The sequence below is a fragment of the Lutra lutra genome, chromosome 11 (assembly GCF_902655055.1).
Source record: "Lutra lutra chromosome 11, mLutLut1.2, whole genome shotgun sequence".
NCBI classification, from domain to species: domain Eukaryota; kingdom Metazoa; phylum Chordata; class Mammalia; order Carnivora; family Mustelidae; genus Lutra; species Lutra lutra.
In genome coordinates, this window is record NC_062288.1 from 67,656,172 (window position 1) to 67,677,352 (window position 21,181).

The 21,181-nt window shown below is 43.2% G+C and overlaps 1 protein-coding gene across 7 annotated transcripts in view; it reads right to left on the reverse strand.

Moving 5' to 3' along the window:
• ELMO1 (engulfment and cell motility 1) overlaps positions 1-21,181 on the reverse strand; it is a 545,585-nt gene that overhangs the window by 332,310 nt on the left and 192,094 nt on the right. For all 7 annotated transcript variants that reach the window (XM_047695461.1, XM_047695463.1, XM_047695459.1 and 4 more), the window contains 4 exons: positions 12,784-12,935; positions 10,543-10,621; positions 4,503-4,553; positions 1,387-1,509 (listed from right to left, as the gene is read on the reverse strand). In XM_047695461.1, the coding sequence (XP_047551417.1) occupies positions 1,387-1,509; positions 4,503-4,553; positions 10,543-10,621; positions 12,784-12,935 (405 nt within the window). The remainder of the gene's footprint in view (positions 1-1,386; positions 1,510-4,502; positions 4,554-10,542; positions 10,622-12,783; positions 12,936-21,181) is intronic.

A 21,181-nucleotide genomic window follows, 5' to 3' on the forward strand; every position in this document is an offset into this window, starting at 1 on the left:
ACGGCCAAGTCGTTTGGAATACTTCGGTCAATTACCTAGAAGTTCAAAATATGATGGAAGTCTTGGGTCTGGGGATTTCCACACTGGTCGAGCCAAAGTGAGAGGCACGTGCAGGTTTTACAAACAGCGTTCAAGTGACAAGGGATCTCTACCACCACTAAGAAGTGACTACATGGAAACAAACCCTTAAAAAATGGCTACAATGGTAAATATTTGGCTACGTCTATTTTACCACAATAAGAAAAAAAATATATATATATATGTATATATGTTTTCAATAAATAGAAGGAAGCATTTCCAAATGGGGAGGGCCGTTCCACATTAAGATGCAAGGCCTTCCGTCACTAGAAGTGGTAAGCTAACAGTCTCCTCTCTCTGGGATGATTACACTTGGCCTTGCCAAAAGTCGGGGGCACGTTGAACAGCCTCTCCAAGCCTCTCCATCATTCTTAATCGCGTGGCCTCGTGCCATGGATGAAGGGCTGCGGCAGTTATACGCTCCCCATGTGGGGCTCACATCTGCGATAGATCAGGCCCTCACGTGCCAGTAATGAGTGTTTTCCTTTCCAAAGCTGCAGCACTGCTTAAGTTGAAAATGGGTTACGGCAGGGCCCCCAGCTGTTTCCTCTCAGTCTGTCCTCATACAGTAAAGTTCCCCTAAAGCCTTTTGGATGGAGGCGTAACCTTTCACACACAACCACCAGAGGCCTACAGAGAATTAAAACAAATAGCCAACTGACACAAACGCAAGCCCAGGAATCAGGTGTAACCTAGGAACCGCCCCCCACCCCCTTCTCGGCACTGAGCACTGGAGAATGGAAATTAATTCCTCCAGCTGTATCAGGATCACACAGGGCAACCAAATGGCCCGAGCTGTCTGGGAACTTGACTCCAAAGCCATTACCATCACAGGTATTGGGACCAAAGGCCAAGATTAATGACCATGTGACATTAGGCTTTCTTATCCAACAAAGGAAAAATATGCATGTATTTGATGTATGATGAAATAATCCCATCTGCTTTGTTCTCTGAGCCCAAGTTCACCTAAATTTTAAACACATCCACCCCCACCAAGTTCTGGGGTGCGTCCATTAAGGGTCTGACTTCAGCTCAGGTCATGATCTCAGGATCCAGGGATCAGGCCTTGAAAGAAGCTCCCTAATCAGTGGAGAGTCTGCTTCTCCCTCTGCCCCTTGCCCTGCTGTTTCTCAAATAAATTTTTTTAAAAATCTTAAATATATATATATGTAATATATGATAATATATATGATAATAAAACAATATCATCATCTACAAATTCCTGGTTTGGTAGTAGTCCAATAAAAGATCTTTAATAACCACTTTCTCTCCCCTGTGTGCTTTTGCTGCTGTCTTGTTGGCACTCACCTGGTCCTGGGGGTCCATCTTGGTCATCATCCTGTCTTCCAGAAGGTTAAAGGTAAGCACCTGAAGCACGTACAGCTGGTGTGCCATTTCATTGTTGATGGCTCTCTGAGCTCGGATGACATGCTGGGGAGATAGTTCAGAAATAATGATTTTTTTTTTTTAAAGGAAGAAAAAGCCAGCAACAATTAACCCCTGTCATTATGCCAAGAAGAACCCCAGAAGTCTTCACTTGGAGGCCCGGGAAATGTAGGTCTATGGGACCACCCTTCAGAAGAAAGGTGAGGATGTCGGTGATCTTGGAGCTTTTCTTTATATTCCAGGGCCCAATAAAGTTCCTGATGGTTAGGCCAGAATCCAGGTAAAGACCTGCTCTGTGCAGCAGGGAGCAGAAGAAAGGCACTGGAAATACATGGGTGACTGCAGCTCTATAAACCAAAAAAATGTGCCTGACGTGAGAGCATCCTGAAGAGAGCTGTGGATTTCTACAACGGAAGCCTTCCTTGCACGCAGCAGAGGAACAAATCGTGTGTACGTGTGGTAAGCAACTTTGCCATCCTCTTACCCTATAACTGTCTCCAACAGGTGATCCAGCTTCTAGGTGGAGAAATGTTTTAGAAGCAACACAAAAGAAAGCAAAGTATGAATCAGGCCTGCAGTTCATTCACCGTGGCAACTATCCAGAGAACACCACCACCACAGGCAATGAGCTAATTCATGTGCACAACTTTGCTCTCCTGCTAACAATTAAATGAAAAACAAAATGACCCTTCTCCTTAGAAACAGAACCAAAATGGAACAAATGGAAAAGAAATGGCAGGAGACTAGACATGGGGGCCTTTCCCCCAACTGGAGCGAGGTTAGAAAGGAGACTGAACACTTGGCCTAACATACGTCTCCTCTAGCAGAGAACAAGGTTTTGCCTTAAAAACACCAAAGGACGGGGTCAATGTGATAGTTTGAATGTGCTATACCCAACCATGTCCTGCCGTCTAAAAGAACTTTCTTGAGGTGTCCCAAAGCCAGCATGCACTTGGACTCCACACCCCGGCTCTGAGTACTATGTCAAAAGAGCCAGTTAAAGAAGGAGAAGGGGAGGGGGGACCTGGGTGGCTCAGTGGGTTAAAGCCTCTGCCTTTGGCTCAGGTCATGATCCCAGAGTCCTGGGATGGAGCCCCACATCGGGCTCTCTGCTTAGCAAGGAGCCTGCTTCCCTTCCTCTCTCTCTGCCTGCCTCTCTGCCTACTTGTGATCTCTGTCTGTCAGATAAATAAATAAATAAATCTTTAAAAAAAAAAAAAAGGAGGAGGAGGGGTGGGGAGAAGAATGAGAAACGGAAAAAAGTCACTGAACCAAGGTAACGGGGCTGATGGGGGTGGGAAGCTCAGCGGTGAGATGGGGAATGGCATGAAAGGCCATATCCTCCCAATTTCAGAACAGAATTTTAATTCAGAGTATATGTTTCGTATCCAAGGTGTATAGGCCAGCTATTTTATTAGCAACTCAAAAGTATCTTCACTCCAAGTTTCTGCCTGAGGATAGCAGCCTGGAACTTCCAGCCATTGAAGTCTCATAGGAGAAGTCCCACGGAAGCCAACTGATCTTCTAGGCACGGGGGCTACAGTCATTCCACCTGGCCCATCTCCAGGCATTCCAACTCCAACTGCCACACCCAGGTAAGAACAGCAGGCTAGGACCTTAATGTAACATCTCTCACCTTTTGTCTTTCCACCCTCCTCCTGTCCCACAGATATCTTCACTGAACCACTCTCTAATACTGCGCTTTCTGCTCGCACTAAGAACCACGATAAAGATTAACCGTGTTATGAATCCTCCTGCAACTTCTACCAAACCATTCTTGGACCAAGAACCTATCCGAATGCTCTATCAACACCCACTTCATAGCCCAGGTCCAGGGGGAGAAGTATATCATCCCCAAAGAACCGGGGTACCTCTTTTATCAAACAACGAAAATTACACGCATATGTTTCTTTTTATCCTTGTCAGCCAGGAAGTTCAAAATCAAACTCGATGACAAATTGTAGTCATTGCTATTGGCTTTGGATTCTAGAATATTTATTATGTTTGCCCTCATAAGGTTTTTAATTTTCAACAGCCTCACTGTATTGGAATGTGTGTGTGTGTGTGTGTGTGTGTGTGTGTGTGTGATTGTAAGCTAGTGGAACTCCTCTTTGAAATCACAGAAACAGAAATTGCCTCTTTGGTAAGCTGGGAATCAATCACACGTGCTTCTTTCAGTCTTTGGTTAAAGTCAAATAGCAGGTAAGGCCTCAGGAAATCATGCCATTTGATTTATTTCTAAACATTCACCACATAAAATGCTGGACTTCTTTTCCACTGACGTTTCAGGTCATTTGCACGTGGCAGTTAACCAGTGGGTTCCATGTATGTCTTTTCTGTCTGTCTCTTGCAAAGGGGCCCAGGGAAGTGATGGTCAGAATTTCAGAGCATCTGTCAGAGTCTGACAGGCCTCCAGTTAGCTTCTTCATTAAAAGCAGTGTGAGCTCACAGCAGTGGATTTTTTTAAAGTCATAGAGCCCCTGATTTCCTAAATGCAAAGCTAAGGTGATGTTGAGGAGGGTGACTGGGTGGCTCAGTCCATTAAGCATCTGCCTTCGGCTCAGGTCATGATCCCAGGGTCCTGGGACTGAGTCCCACACCTGGCTTCCTGCTCAGCAGAGAATCTGCTTCTCCCCCACCTGTGCTCTCTCTCTCTTCCTCATGTTCTCTCTCTCACATAAATAAATAAATAAATAAATAAATAAATAAATAAATAAAATCTTTAAAAAATTAAAATATAAAGTGGCAGTGAGTGTAATAAACCTGGCCCATTGGGAGAGATTACTACTCCTTCCTGCCAGAATGTCTTCCCAGTGCAGTTCCGGACACCCCTCCTTCCAATCCTATAAGACCGTTCCTGTGGGAAAGCCTCGTTCATTCCAATTCCAAAAGCACGCTTCTTCCTCCTTGCTAGTTACTACTGCTCGTCACAGAAGCAAGTCACAGAACAAACCACAAACTGAAGCCGCAAGGGGAGATAAATGAATGCCCCAAGCCATTCCTGCCCAACAAGGTGGTCACACCGCACGGGTACTCACTGTTAAAATGATGGAACGCAGCTGCTTCTGAGCCAAAATATTCGCCATCTCCTGTTGACGAAAAACACACCCACACAAAACCTTAGGTTAGAAAAACACATTTCAACATGGCCTTAAATGACTTTATCCTGGGGGGTGCTACCTAACTGGATATCAGCAGTATTTCTTACGGAAGAACAGACTCCAGCAGGCAGAAGTATTCAAATTGCTCTTTGAATATTCTGTTTGGACAACAGAGCTTTGTCCAAAAGCGAAGGAAGGAAATCTGGCACCCGCAAACTTCTCATTTTTTTAGGAATTTCCTCCTTCCAGGAAAAAGTGAGCGTGGAATAAAAAGCAAATACTCTGGATAAAGGCAATGGTTCTCTATTCAAAAGGCTCATCTGCTTTTCTTAGACTATACATGTGCAGAGAGGTTTACTAGGAAATGCGCCTGCACCAGGGAGGCCCCCAGTGTTGGAGCTCCATCCCTTTAAGTCTCCAAGTCTTCCAAGAGCCACATCATCTTAATTTGTGCAAAACCAAAGCATGAGTGGTAGGTACCCCAGGGCTTGAAAATAGTCTATACAAGTCAACTGTGTGGTGCTCTAGGAAGGGACAAATATGGAGCAGGGACTCCAAGAGTCCACATTGCTAAGACTCATGTCTGTAAGTTGTATTTGAGGCTTTGGCCCGCCTAGCACAGAGGATTTGCAGGTGACTTTAGTAAAAGAAATGATTCACAGATACTCTTTCTAAATATCAAGCCATAGATATGAAGCTGAAATTATCACGTTGGGTACAACCTTGGTGCAAACATTGTAAGCTAGTGGAAAAAATACTGCTCATATTCAGGAAGGCACTTGGAGTGTTCTTTTGGTGGGGAAGGGCTGGATTTTAGAGTTAGAGTTGCTGCTCTTCCTGAGTAGAGAAGAAACTAGGCTACGATTCGAAACCACAACCATGAATTCAATCACGGTGAAAATAAACTCGCAGGAAGCAAGGAGAGCCCAGACACGCAGGCGGGAAGTGCGAGGGGGGACACGCAGGCAGGTGGGGGCAGGAGCAGAAGGTGGGGACTTACAGTCAGAGGACAATCAAGGATGTCAACACTGCTCTCTACACCAACCTAAGGGTGCCATCGCCACCACAGAAGGGAAAGCAAGCAGGAGAGAAGAAGGGATGGAAATTCAGAGCACTCTGTTAGCGGTTACAACTTGATGTTAACACCCCTGCTCACCCACTGCCTGGGGGAGAAAAGTGCACAAATACCGTGAGGTGTTTCAAGACACCTTCCACTCTGCTGACAACAGGAAAGCAAGGACAATGACACATTCGGAAACACGGGAAATGGCAATCTGGAAGGAACCTGTCTTTCCCTGGTCCCCAGAAAGTGGGGCTTGCATCCGAAAGCAAATAGAAAGGTCCACTTTTTCTCCCGGACCCAATGAAAAACAAAGGGCCCAAAGGATCCTATGGATCTTTTCATTTATTTTCTTTTATAAAAAATGAAATTACTGCCTGGCACATAAACGAAAAGAAAAAGAAAAATATTCTCCATGCCTATTTTAGCCTATTGAGTTTTGGAATTTTAAAATAAGTTAGAAGGGACAATATAGTTCCAATATGTACGGCAATTGTTGTAATTATCTTTGACATTGTTTCTCTTCTTTGTAAGACCACGGTTGCCTTAGGGGCACAGAGACTGTCTTTTTCATCTTTGTGTTCCTGTGCCCAGAGCACTATGTCTAACACAGAGCAGACAGTAAATGTTTGGTGGAAAATCAAAGAGTAATTTCTACTACCCTCCTAAGGAACAGAGAAGCTTGGTCAGAGAGAAAATAGAAAAATCCTTGTGTACATCATGTATTTGTTGGTGTTCAATATTAGAAAACAGTCTAAGTGGGACACCTGGGTGGCTCAGTTGGTTAAGCAGCTGCCTTCGGCTCAGGTCATGATCCCAGCGTCCTGGGATCGAGTCCCACATCAGGCTCCTTGCTTGGCGGGGAGCCTGCTTCTCCCTCTGCCTGCCATTCTGTCTGCCTGTGCTCGCTCGCTCTCCTCTCTCTCTGACAAATAAATAAAATCTTGAAAAAAAAAAAAAAGAAAACAGTCTAAGTAAACTTGACGCTCCATGGAGAATATTTTATACCATCGAGATGATATAAAAGTATAGATAGATATAAATATGGATAGAGGGATAGTGACATGGAAAGATATTCACAAAATCTTGTTTAGTTTTAAAAACAGTAAAAAACAGCTAAACAGTGCAAGTAGTATGATTCCACACCATGAAGAAAGTTATGTAGGTAGAAGAGTCTTTGGCCAGAACAAACCAGGGACACGCAATGTGACTCACTGTGAGGGTTCTCTGCTTGGGGCATGCACTTAGAGGAGTCCTTCAAACTTCCTCCTCTGAATTTGTATTTTCTGATTTTACCACCAAATCTTTTAACTTGCAAAAAGGTTTTTTAATAATGCTTATGAAAATCATAAATACATTAGAGAAATTCTCATGCTTGCCATGAGAACAGTAATATAATGGCAAGGAGTTGTGAGGGAAAGGATCCATTTGCCCCATCTCTGCAAAACAAACACTCCTTCCCTTCATTTGTGCAGAAAAAGGGAGAATGTCCCACATCCAGGAGGTGTGGAAGCAGGATGTTCCGCTCCACCCCCCTTACTGGAAAGCCCCCAGTGGAGCTTGGCAAAGCAGGAAGTTCTACCCCAGCCCTCAACAATCCGACCCTCTACAAACCCCATGCTCTCTCAGTAAGGCCCATTGAGTCAATGCAAAACAGAACTATCACTCCAGCCTGCCCGCCAAGTAAAAATATCTGGCCATGGTGGTATTTTTCTTCAGTAAAAGCAGAAAGGTGTTTCAAATCCATCCATCCAAATTCATTTCATACATTTTGAAAAATAAAGAAAAACTCAGATAAATGGAGTCCTACCAATGTTGCCTGGCCCAAAGTCGGGAAGAGAAGTTGAAACAAATGAAATTTTTTCACTGAAGTGGAATTTATCCAATGTCCTAAGGCTTTAAAAAAAATAAACAAAGCTGTTCCTGTAAATCCAATAAATAAATGTTTAGATTATGTTTTAATCTAATTGGAGTGAGAAAACGGGCCTGGTGTCTTTCAGGCTCCAGGGAGTTCTTCACTCAGCAAATACCAGAGAATTCTCTGGGTGACGCCTCCCGGACCATGGGGTGCTCCCCAGAGCACAGCGAGGCCTAGGCGGGACTCTGAGCGGCTCCTTCCCTTCCTTACTCCCTCGGACTCTCAATTTCCACTTTTGAAAAGAGGCAAAATAAGACTTTCCAGTGATAGAAGAATAAATTGAAATAAGGCCCAAAGCACTGAACACTGAGCTTGGCACAAGGCAAACTCTCCGAGTATCATCACGGATGGCAGGCTTTGCTAAATTTTCCTCTTTACCCCCCAAATTCAGAACGTTTAATTTTCCACAAGAAAAGCTGGTAACAACACAGGATATATGCCACATGACACCCCCAGTTAGCATGGTCTTCTGCTTTGCAGGTTCCACTAACCTTCAGAAAATAACATCAAACTTTTCTTCAGTATGAACTTGAAATCAGTTTTTTAGAGCCAGCTCTCGCTTAACTCACTGAAAAATATTTTTTAAATTAAAAATCAAAATACTCCTTGTCTTGACAAACAATAGGCACTGATTCATCTTTAATTCAACACAATTTAAAAAGTTTAAGTTAATTTTCTGTGTTGTTGCTATTTTTATTTCAAAGGCTAAATTAGAGTCTAGATATGCTGCTGTATGATTACAGACACCCATCTTTCTTAGTTGGATTGTTCTCCTAAATTATCCAATGTTATTAGACTATCCTTTGTGATTTATTATCTTTACAGCAATAGATTGCCAATCGGTGTCATCTCGTTAGATATTTTCTAATTTTCAAAAAATAAATTTTGAGGGGCACCTGCACGGCTCAGTGGGTTAAAGCCTCTGCCTTCAGCTCAGGTCATGATCCTGGGGTCCTGGGATGGAGCCCTGCATTGGGCTCTCTCCTCAGCGGGGAGCCTGCTTCCTCCTCTCTCTCGGCCTGCCTCTCTGCCTACCTGTGATCTCTCTCTGTCAAATAAATAAATAAAATCTTTTTTAAAAAAATGTGATTCACAGAATTCAAACCTAATGTTATACTGATATGCCATTATGTTTCACGGGGATCGTTACTGTGGAGTCAGCACAGATTGCATCTGGCTCTCAATTTCTCCATGGTCATGAGAAACTAATTCAGTAGATTAACAGTAGTTCTTGGTGTAAGAGGCAGAGGCAAAGTGTACATATCTTACTGATGTCTAGATCCAGGGATCCAAATCATAGCAACTGGGGTGGGCATGAGTTTTTGTTTCCTCCAATCCAAGTTCTTCATAGGCGAAAGAAAAAGCCCATGAGGTCAGACCAGATGACAGCTACTGGTTCAGCCAGGTGTCCTTGGTCCCACCAGCAGAAGAAGGATCAAGCTTCTCCAGGGCTATGTCAGGAGTGCAAGCGTATGAGCCTGCTGTCAGGCAGTTTGCTGGGCTGCTGGAAGTTATCATGAGGCCAGCATTTAGATTTAGATACAAAAAGAACAGACCCGGGGTGCCTAGTGGCTCAGTGGGTTAAGCCTCTGCCTTCAGCTCGGGTCATGATCTCAAGGTCCTGGGATCAAGCCCCGCATCAGGCTCTCTGCTCAGCAGGAGCCTGCTTCCCCCTCTCTCCCTGCCTGCCACTTTGCCTGCTTATTCTCTCTCTCTCTCTCTGTCAAACAAATAAATAAAAATCTTAAAAAAAAAAAAAAAAAAAGGAACAGACCCACCTAGGATTTGACCTGCAAAACCATACTTAAAAATCCAGCCTGGAGCATAAGGCTTAGGGAGGGCCCGCACCTCCTGGCTCCCACGGAGACACAACCCAGTACATAGGAAACAATAAAGTCACTCCATTCGTGCAGACATAGCCCCAGGAATGAGCAAACAATTCTGAATGGAAAACAAACCAGAAACCCTTACGTTTAGTCACTGAGGTTTAAAATCCTTGGCGATGATATAATAAAACAAAACAAAAAACAAACAAACAAAAAAAAGGAATTCTCGAGTGTTCAGGGTTCAGTAGCATGCTAGCTTCTAAATTCTTCTAAAACGATTTAGTGGTTACTGTCACAGAGCTCCCAGTACACTTTCTACTGGTTGGAAGATCTCATATTTCCACCCAGTTTTTAAATGAAGTGAATTGTGTGACCAAGGTACATGGTGTATGCTATGTTGATGGGGAAAAAAAAAAAAAATGAACGGACTTTGAAGGACAAGCTATATTCCAAGACACACCAAATTCCACTTCTTCTACACCCCCTCTACAAGGATCCGTTACCTCATTGCAGAAGAACCACAGAACCACAGACAAAAGAGAGTAGCAAAGGATGGGTTTCACATGGGTACATTTAAGGGGTTCCCTTCTCTTGTGTGCACAGAGAAAGGGAAATGGGTTGATCCCTCCCCTCCCCACATACAGATATGGACAACAGAAATATCATGGAGCAAAGACCCTCCCTGACTTAGGAATAATTATCTCAACCAGGGGCAGCGAACTGTGTGGTCCTCCTCCTGTCCTTGCAATCTTAACTTCTGTGGGCAAAGCGGGAGACCTCTCGGGGTATCAGTGTCTTCATTAGGAAAATAGGGACAATACCTCTCTTCCCTAGGGAGCATTCAATGGCATGACAGAAGATCTCAGGGCTTCTACCTCTGCTGCCCCCAAAGCAGAAAGGTTTTCATCTTTTTATGTTTCGAGCTCCTATGTTGGGTTACCTTTGATGCAAGGGCTCTGCCTCTGGAACATTCCTAGCATTCTTCCTAGGACAAGGGCTTGTGCATCTCCACCTACTTCCCACTGGATCTGTGAATGACTCCAGGCTGGCCAGCCAAGCTGCCGGGCAGCGGGGAGGCCCAAGGAGTCCCCAAGATGGGAAGCGGAGGGCACTCTCTGCCCCCAAATTTGCCAGCCCTGCGTATAGTCTTAGGACCAAAGAAATGCAACTTACCTGCCTTCTCTCATCGGGGGCCTTCAGAAATAGTGCATTAATCACTGCAATGGTATAGGTTTGGATTTCTTGATCTGTCCTGTAAAGACCCGGAATAATACAGAAAGTCAGAATAGGCTACCTCTGAGTCAGACCATGATAAAGGTCATGATCTCCCCCACAAAAAAAAGATGAGAGAGAAAGGTATGGCCCAGAAAATGCAGTTGGCAACTGAGTGAGAACATATTTCAACCATCATAAGGAAGGACACACCATGGGGGGGAGGGGTGAGCATTACTATTACTAGCTTGACGATACACGGCTCAGCGGAGATCACGCAGTAAGTCCGGGCAGTCAGCCGGCTTGCCCCTTCTTCTCTAATAGGCTTAAATACATGAACCCAGGGGCTATACGTGTGGTTGTGAGGTTGGGGAGGAGGGGGGCTATGATTTTCTGTCTGATGCATAAAGTATATCTGGGACTGGACTTGGGTATCCTTACACCCCTGGACTTATTATAAAGGAAACTGCTTTGTCTCCATGGCAATGCTAGTACATAGTCTAAAAATCTACTTCCAAATAAAAACTTTTTCAATAACGAAAAGAATCAGTTTTTATTTGTGAAATTTGCAAAACTGCTTTTCACAGAAATGAAATCAGAAATCCAAAGGAAGCAAGAATTTCATGGAAGCCACATGGTAAATGGTAAATAAGAAGGACCCGAGGCAGAAACAAGGAGCAGCCGGTAAGCTACATTCGGAGATCATCTCAGGAGAGGCCGAGTGTAGAACACAGCCTTGGGCAGGATGGAATCCAAACCCCAGTACCCCGCAGGCCGGCTGTGTGGCCTTGCACGAGGTTGGAGGGGGGTGTCCCCAAAACAGTTTCCTCATCTGGAACACTGGGGAAGAACACACTTATTTTAAGGCGCTGCTTTTAGGGTAAAATTAGTTAATGTATATAAAACCCTCAGCACGGCACTTGCCAGATTAGAAACCCTGCACTCTAGCAGAGCACGCTGTGAACGCACAAGTATGCCCTCGAGACTGAGAGAAAAGACACGGGCTTTAGAACTTAAACATTTCACATTCAGGGAAATGTGAAACCAGTATTATTTCGAGAGCGATTTCACACAAAAGCATCATTCTAGATCATGGGCTCCTTTTCCCTGAGGCCACAATCCACAGCTTGTGTGACTTAAAATTTTACAATCTGGTCACCCACCCGACCCCCCAAATGAAGGCAACATCTAACGCACTTCAGTAGGTTTGCCTTATAAACACAACAGCTAATGTTTCTGGTACATGGAGAACTACTGACTGTTCCCACACATCCCCAACCTCATCCCCAACCCAAGCCAGGCCAATCAGATTTCCTCCTGAGACCGTGTCAATGCAACGTGAGAGACCAGGGATGGCAGTTACTGGGAGCCAAGTCACCCCGGTGCCAACCAATGCACTAGAGGAAAGGCCTGTTGTGGCCGCTCCAAGGAGGCCACACTTTCTGTCCTTCTCAAGGCTTGGCTACTTAAGTTGTTCCTGGGGTCTATAAAGTCCCCCCGGATCCTTTCAATGAATTCCCTGTTTGTGTAAGCCACCTCACGGGGCTTGTTGCCCACGTGCAACTCCACATCCTTTAATTTATGAGAAGCACTGTACAGTGGTGTCCTTCTCAGGGACAACCTTACTGATTGCCTGAGTGGAGAGAAGGGAAAGAGCCCCGAAGCCCACAGCCTGCTAAGTGCCTTGTCTTCCGGCTCAAGCCTCTGGAGACAAAACACATGCATTAGAAAAGACAAAAGAAGGTCACTGTAATCACCTTGAGCCTAAGAAGGAAGACTACCTTGAAAGATTCATAATTATCTATGAAAATACTCATTATAGCAGAGAAAACACTATTTTTAATGACAAAGGAAAGATGCTGTTGAGAACTTAGGACAGCAAACTGTCCTATGATGTTAAAAGTAAAATTCTACTGATATCAAAAGTGATCGCCTACGAAAAGCCAGGCACTGGGGACAGAAGGGTACCAAGAACAGGCCTGGGATCCCACCCCCCCACCGGCGGGTCAATCACTATGCCATCAGTGTGGTGGGGGATGGGTATGGTACATGGTGTGGTTAGATGCCAAATGAAGGTTCCTTTTCTACATATTTGATCAAACCAACCGAAAACCCTTCCCAAGGCTTTACGGCAGCTGTCTACCAGAACCACTCCCCCCCCCCCCGCCCACACACACACACAGGAGGCAACTGAAGGCTTACCCTTGAAGATGTGGAATAAGTTGGCCAATAGTGATCTCCTGAGCCACCTTCTGGTAGAGATCATGGCTGTTGAGCACCATTGACTCCAAAATGGCCAAGGACCGCTGCAGGATTGAGATGTCCATGCCTGACTTGTTGACAAAACTCGCTATCTGAAAAGCCAAGGAGGACACAATTGACTACCAGCAGTAAACAGAGCACAGAAGTACAGAAGGGAATAAGTTGAGGAAATCGGGAGCTCACTTCAGAAACACCGGACACAGGATGACAAGTATCGGGAATTACAGCAGAATTGTCAGAAACACATCAAGTCAGCGACAATTGCTTATATTACTACAAAGCACCCTTTATATCTTATTTCTATAATTCAATAATGAGCAATTCAAAAAAGGAGATGGCACTTTAAGGAATTATTGTCTGGTTTTTCTGGGATTTTTCTGCCAGGTTTTAGCTTTCAGGGGCAGATGATTTCAACACATACAGTGTAAGGACTCCTGTGTTTCTTTGAGGCAGTAATTTCAATATATACTAATAGCCATTCCCTTCCATTCCCAGGCTACTCCTTCATCCACACGATGCATGATTTTTATGTTCAGATTATGACCCTGTTACATTCTTAAGGGACTCCCACAAATCACACTTGTCAACACAACGCAACTGGCAACTTCTCAGTCACTGGCTACTCTCCTTGTTATTCTACAATGAAACACTTTCTCCCCCTGTTCTTCCAATTTCTTATGGTTAAAATAAATTCCTCTCATCTCAAATTTAGCAAATAGGAACAAACTTAAATTAGCAGTGCTAAAAGTTAAAATAATAGCTTAAGCACTAAAATACATTCCCTAAGGAATTAATCACGGAGGCTTCAAACATAATAAATCACAAAGTAAGAGGGAAGTAAAATAAGGGTTAGAATAATGGATCGCAGTAACCCAAACACATGGGTACCATAAAGGTTTTATTTTAGAGGCCTCATTAAAAGTTATTACTGTCTGTTGACAACTCACACTAAAGGGCTGTTATTACAACAACATAATGACTGCTTTCTTAAAAGCTAAATAATTTGGTTCCGTGACAAATTGACATTTGCTCACTTCCCCCCTCCCCACCCCCGGTGACTCTGATTTCTTCCTTCCTGCTGTCCCATCGGGCCTCTTCTCCTCATCCTCCTCCCCACCCCCCATCTTTGGACAAGATAAAATGCAAAGGTGCCCATGGCAACTGCAGTTACCCTCTCCACTAGTTTCTAGCTAACGACTCCCTGGTGGAAGTAGAGGTAGCTGACACAGACACCAACAGCCTCTCTGCCCCCCAGATACATCTGGATCTCAGGGGTGGGAAATACAGGACAGAAAGGAATATAATATAGCATAGCAATATGATTATATTCCAAAAAGCTATTATTTTATAACATAAAATACAGGAAGAGTATGAGAATTTTAAGATTCTCAAAAGGCTGCTTGAGCTCCTTTCATGGCTAATAAGCTTCTCCAATGTGTTTACTGTCCCTGGCAAGCCTTTGCCTTAATCCTCGCGATCTGCTCCCCTCTGTCCAATCTACCAAGCGAAGGCCATCTTTTTCTGACAAAAATCCAATTACCCTTGTCCTGAGCTCACTTTCTTACTCACTCTCACTTTAACACTTTCTTTAGACCTCTGCTCAACAGAATGTTTAGCTCAACTAAGTTAGTTCCTCGACTTCCTCACCAACACCTCCTCCACCATTTTCCATGATCCCAGCACAGTTCTGGCACTCCTTAAAAAACTGAACTCACAGAGAAGTTTGTTGACAATACTTCTGATTTTCTCAGCACTCATGTCGTCTTCCATGTTCCTTTTCTTGCCCCCATTCAGCCAAAGTGAATGTACTTTCAAGGGTCCATAGAGAATCTTCAGTCAACTATCAAACTCCCTCCCCCACCCTGCAGTCTTCACACCCTCTTCTCACTGATCCAAATAATATGTATTGACTGGCTGCCACAAACAGGCTTACACTGTCCTAGGATCTGGAAATAGAGACATGAGCAAAACCCACAGGATGCTGAACTTCAAGGACCTGATAGTCTAGCAAAAACAGATAAAAAGGCGTTTACTGTGAAGTACATTAATTGTTTATTCTTGGCATCCAAAAGTATAATTCCATTCAGATATTACAACAAAGCCTAAAATTAAATGGTGTGAAAAACAATCTCACTGTCTTTTTAATCCTCCTTTCTCAATAATCACCTTTTTCCACGTTTGCCGTAATCATTAGTGATTCATAGTCCCAGTCCCCAGTGTTCTGTTCCTGTGAACACATTTGGGATGTCTTCCCCTTTGGTACGCATTCAGGTGTACAAACACAACACTGGCCCAGGGTCGAGCTCATTCCTGGATCCCTAAGATAGCATCTTCTTCACTTTCCTCTCTGTTCAAGATTCTCCTCTAATACAATTTTACCCTCTACTTCCACAAATATCCTTTTGATACTATTTCCTTTCTCAAAATATATAACCAGAACTCTCAATGTTTTCTGATACAAAGTACACCTTCTGCTAAAGGGTATTAAAGTTCTCTACAAATTCTTGGCAGTCATGTTCTCAAGGGGCTTGCTCAATGTTGGTAAAATAGCTTGTGGTCTCTGCTTTATTTCAGGCATATTTGAATTCCACATACATATTCCATTTCCATTTGCTATTTCTATATATTTCTATCCCATACAACTAATCCCTTAACTTCATCAAAATATTCTTTAAAAATAATCTTTCCTATTAGCTCACCTCTTTTGTGATATAAAAGAACCTATCATTTCAACAATCCTAATGCAGGTTACAGAAGGAGCATCTTGTTGAACACAGCTGAGTACTACTAGGAACGTAAATTATTAGAGACCTAAGTACAATTCTGGGGCCAATACTAGCCACAGAATTTTTTTTTTTAAGACTTATTTATTTATTTATTTGTCAGAATGAGAAAGCACAACCGGGGGGGTGGGGGGGGAGAGCGGCAGACTGAAGGAGAAACAGGCTCCCCGCTGAGCAAGGAGCCCCATGAGGGACTCGATTCCAGAACCCTAGGATCATAACCTGAGTAGAAGACTGACGCTTAACTGACTGAGCTGCCCATGCGCCCCCCCATTAGTGGCATTTTTAAACTAACTTCTATCTCTTGTCTTTACGTGTCAGTTGTTTTAGCCAGACGCTTAAATGACCCAATACTGTCATCTAATGAATACTAATAACCAAGGCATCCATGCTGACAGAGTGAACATAACGATTGTGGACGGGCTTCTTATTAGTGCACGTACAATTTGCCAAAAAACAAATGTTATTTTCTATATCTATTTTGAAAACCACGGATGTTAGTATAGATATAGAGCATTAATGATTTTTGGGTTAAATTTCAATTTCTCTTATCTTCCTCCACGTCACCCCCCCAAACAAATGACTTTCTTTGTCTTTCTATTTTCCCGGCTCCATGACGCACTTTTGGCTGATGCAGGTGACCCAGGATAAGAGGAGCACAGCTGCATGAAAGTAAGTCTGTACCACAAGAAAGAAGAGGGAAGAAGAGCTAGCAATAATGATATATACTACCTCCGCATATTTCCAGACATTTAAAAATGTTTACCTAAATAAGCTAGAGGAGTATTTGCATGGCTTCTACGAAGCCCAGGGGCATCACAGTGCATGAATCAATGACACAAACTATTAAAAGCACGTAAACACTTCTTAGAATAACTTAGAATGAAATCTTAAAATTCTTCCATGCTATCCAAAGCAAAAGACCACAGAGAACATGCAGCTCCATTGCCATATTTTAAAATTATCTGGGCAGCAGCCCATAAATTTCACGAGTATTGTTTTTGGGTTTTTTTTTTTTTGTTTTTTTAGATTTTATTTATTTATTTGACAGCGAGAGATCACAAGTAGGCAGAGAGGCAGGCAGAGAGAGAGAGGGAAGCAGGCTCCCTGCTGAGCAGAGAGCCTGATGAGGGGCTCGATCCCAGGACCCCACGATCACGACCTGAGCCGAAGGCAGAGGCTTAACTCACTGAGCCACCCAGGAGCCCCAATCTCTCGAGTTTTTAAGAGGTAAAAATTACTGGGTCTCTACACTGAACCGGCTGGTTATTTGTCCAGGCACAGAGAACACTGTGGGGTGAACTAAGTCCTCCCACAGGACTAAGGTTGGAAGAGTATTTGTAGGAAACCCTCCTTCCAAGAAAAGGCCCCGGGGTTATACTTGGTTAGGGAAAACCAAATCATAATACAGAAAGTTCCAGGTTTTTGGTGTTGCTTTATTTTGTTTTGTTTAATTTTTCTTTTTTTTTCTTTTTTTTTCTTTTTTTTTGTTCTTTCTTCTCCATACCTTCCTACCCTCTCCTGAAGCAGCAAGTCTTTAAAACTCAACATTAGATCCTAGCATCAAGGGATTCCATGTTTCAAAATGTTTATGAAACAATGTCATTTATTGTAGACAAAGTTCATAAACTAGAACCTAGATCTGACAGAAGAAAACAGACAGTAAGGAAGAAGACAGGGGCTGGCAGGGAAAAAATATTTCTCTGAAGTGGTATGAATTTGGCATTAATAGGAAGCCAAGTCTGGACCACAGAGATAAGCATCTCTTGTCAGTGCATTTCCTAGTTGAGTTTTGTCGAGATAAAGCTCCATTTAAAGACAGTTGCCTGCATACAATTCCTGGGTTGTCTAACTGCTGAATTTGAATCAGCTAATGAATAAAAAAAAAAGTTAAGCTTACAAAAACTATCAATTACAAGGTCATTATCTGATGACTACTTTTCAGATTCACATAAGGGACTGAGATCTAAGTAGCAATACAAAAAAAAGAGAATGACCAGGAACGAGAACATGAGATTCACTAAATGTATTGCCTTTCAAGAAAATATTTAAATTTTTATTTAAACCACCAAGACTGCTAGTCTTCGCTTCCTTGGATTTTTTTTTAATTTAATTTCAGTGAGTGAAAACCATTTTCTTAAGTAGTCAGATATTAAATTATTGCCATTCTTCTTAATCCCTTCTCACATCATTTAACAAAAGACAGTTTTGTAATTTCTTTCCGCTCATGACTGAAATTTGACTTGAAATATATTTAAATACAATGTCACTATATTCCTTCTCTTCTTTAAGTGTTAGGGTTTAATAAAACGCTTCCAAAACAAATTTCATTCACTCATTTCAGAGAAATGTATTAATGTCTTACTCTGTGCCAGGCCCCAAGGATAAAGTCATGCGGAAAGCTGTGGTTCCAGCCTCCTGGGACTCATGGTCTAGTGGGAGCCAGTAAAAAGAGCAAAGAATCCACAGAATGTGGTAAGTGTTAGCACAGGGGCACACAAGATCCAAGGAGAATGGAGAGCAGAAGAAATCACTTAACTCCATACCAGTGAGGTCGGGGAGGGCTGAACAGAGGCGATGCTGGTTCAACAAGTCTGCAGGAGTTACTTTTTCCACCACTTGAAAGCACAGGTGCATGACATGGGGGAAGGAGCCCTTAACCATGGGATCGATGATGCTCCACTCCCTATGCCATCTCTTAACCTCCCCAAGCCACTGACTATTTCCTGGCCTCCTGGCCCGGAGTAGCAAGACAGCCTGTTCTGTTCTGGAAAGGACTGCTGTGAGATCAAAAGATATTGTGGATGGGGGCGCTTGGGGGGCTCAGTCCGTGAAGCCTCTGTCTTCAGCTCAGGTCATGATTCCAGGGTCCTGGGATCGAGTCCCACATCGGGCTCCCTGCTCAGCAGAGAGCCTGCTTCTCCCTCTTCCACTCCCCCCTGCTGTGCTCTCTTGTCTCTTCCTATGTCAAATAAATAAATAAAATCTTTTAAAAGAGAGAGCTATACTACAGATGAAAGCACAACACAACATTAAGGAATTCTCATTCAAGACAGCATTATTTTCAGAGCAAAAGAGGCTCTAACAACAGACAAGCGAGGCAATTTGGATGTAGGAAAGAAAGGCCTGCCGTAAATCCAGAATGAGTTAAAATTTTTGTTAAGTATAAAAAATCCACAAAGCCCAGTATCCTCAGATTTGAACTTACTCCTCTAGATCTTTTTGCCTAGAAGGACAGAACTCCGCAATTTGTTATTTGCATTTATAATGCACGGCTTCCATTTCCTTGGCTTTCTCATCTAGAGTTGTTTCTTTTCTCTTCAGCAATTCGTACCACTGAGTAATACAGGCAAAAAGAGGCCTTCTTTTCTAGTGTTTCCCATTAATCATCTCCTTTGGCTTGATGCCCTTAGAGAAGGAAAGAGAATGCAGAGGTCTGTTGAGAAGGCCCTGGGCTCCCATCAGCTCTCGTCTGAAATGCATACGCAACACATGTAAGCATCCGATCTGTGGGGCTTCCGTTCCCAACACCTCACTCAGCTGACTAGGGCTCTCCTGTACCCTTCAGTTCAAGGCAGTATGTCTTTCAAGATATGGATTAATTTCAAAAGGAGAAGGAGTAACTTCACGACGAGGGGACCCACATAATCAAGGTCAACGTCACCATTACTAATGCCTATCGACATCATGTACCCCAGTACAACGTGCTGACAAGGGCACAATATCACTTCTCTGCTATTGTTGCCAAAAATGTACCACACCTTAATTTAACCATCGAATAACAAACAAATCCAAATTGAAGGACGTTCTACAAAATAACTGACTGGTACTCTTCAAACCTGTCAAAGTCATAAAAGACCAGGAAAAATGGAGGAACTGTCAGATTGGAAGACACTAAGGAGGCACGACAACTAAATGCAATGTGGGATCCTGGATCAGGTCCTTAACCAGACAAAGGACATTATTAGAAAAAATGGCAAAGCCAAAATAAAAATGGTAATGATATCGAACCACTGTTCACTGTATCATCATTATGCAAAATGTTAACCTAGGGGAAGCTGGATAAAGGGCATATGGAAACATTCTGTATTATTTTGTACAACTTTTCTATAAGTCTGCATGATTTCAACATGAAACATTTAAAAATTTCAAGTGGCTCTTCTGGATTTCACTTTGACTTTCTAGCTTTTTCACAGATTCTCTGAAAGTCTTTATTTTAAAAACTCTTCCAAGAAATCTATACTTATAAAATAAATTAATGAATTCCAAACACCTCTTTATTGCCAATACAACAATAGGAAGAAAAATGCCAGTACTCTTATAAATCATTTCACAATTACAGAGAGAAGAAAAATAAGTTATTAAATAATAATGATCCATGATCCAACATCATATTTAGGAGTTATCAAGGCAGAATTATTTACTTGTTCAAAGACTGTAAACAGAATTATAAGTTTGCAAATGCATCTTAACACAACGCAACTGCAGGGAATGGTGGGAGCTGTTCCCACACCAAGTCCACTTTTCCAGCCCTTTATTAGCTCCCTCCTAAAGAAGGAGGCTCCAATCACAGAGACTTTATTGCACTGTGATTACAAGTAAGTGAGCTCAACGTAAGAAGATGAAACCAAGCACACCCCCTTCTCTTACATCCCTGCTTTAAATTCATGGATGTAAGAGATCAAGATACTCTGCATCTTTCCTGCTGCCTGAATACCTCATTGAGGGCAGAAGGTTTAAGAAGAACAGAAGGAACTCTGATTAGGTCTTGAAAACAACCAAGTCCTGGACAGGGAATCCATAGGGACTGCATCTGTGGGTGTTAACAATATGACACCTTGATTTCCCTTGACTGTGGGTTCTCACGTCCCAGCCCTTATGATCCTGGTGGGGGGACAATGTCATCTCCACATAGGAGTTAGGTGCCCAGACCCCCATATTCATTATACTCTCAACAACCACACCTACCTTTAACACAAAGAAACCAAAGGACACAATGACACAATATTCTCCAAAGCAGAGCAACATGAAAGTAACTGAAGCCTTAGAAAAGCACAGTCTGGGAGGGAGGAGTCAAGATGGTGGAGAAGTAGCAGGCTGAGACTACTTCAGGTAGCGGGAGATCAGCTAGATAGCTTATCTAAAGATTGCAATCACCTACAAATCCAACGGGAGATCGAAGAGAAGAAGAACAGCAACTCTAGAAACAGAAAATCAACCACTTTCTGAAAGGTAGGACTGGCGGAGAAGTGAATCCAAAGCGACCGGAAGATAGACCGCGGGGGGAGGGCCGGCTCCCGGCAAGCGGCAGAGCAATGGAGCACAAAATCAGGACTTTTTTTTTTTTAATTTTATTTATTTATTGACAGACAGAGATCACAAGTAGGCAGAGAGGCAGGCAGAGAGAGAGAGGAAGGGAAGCAGGCTCCCCGCCGAGCAGAAAGCCCGATGCGGGGCTTGATCAGGACCCTGAGACCATGACCTGAGCCAGATGCGGGGCCCGATCCCAGGACCCCGAGACCATGACCCGAGCCGAAGGCAGAGGGTCAACCCAC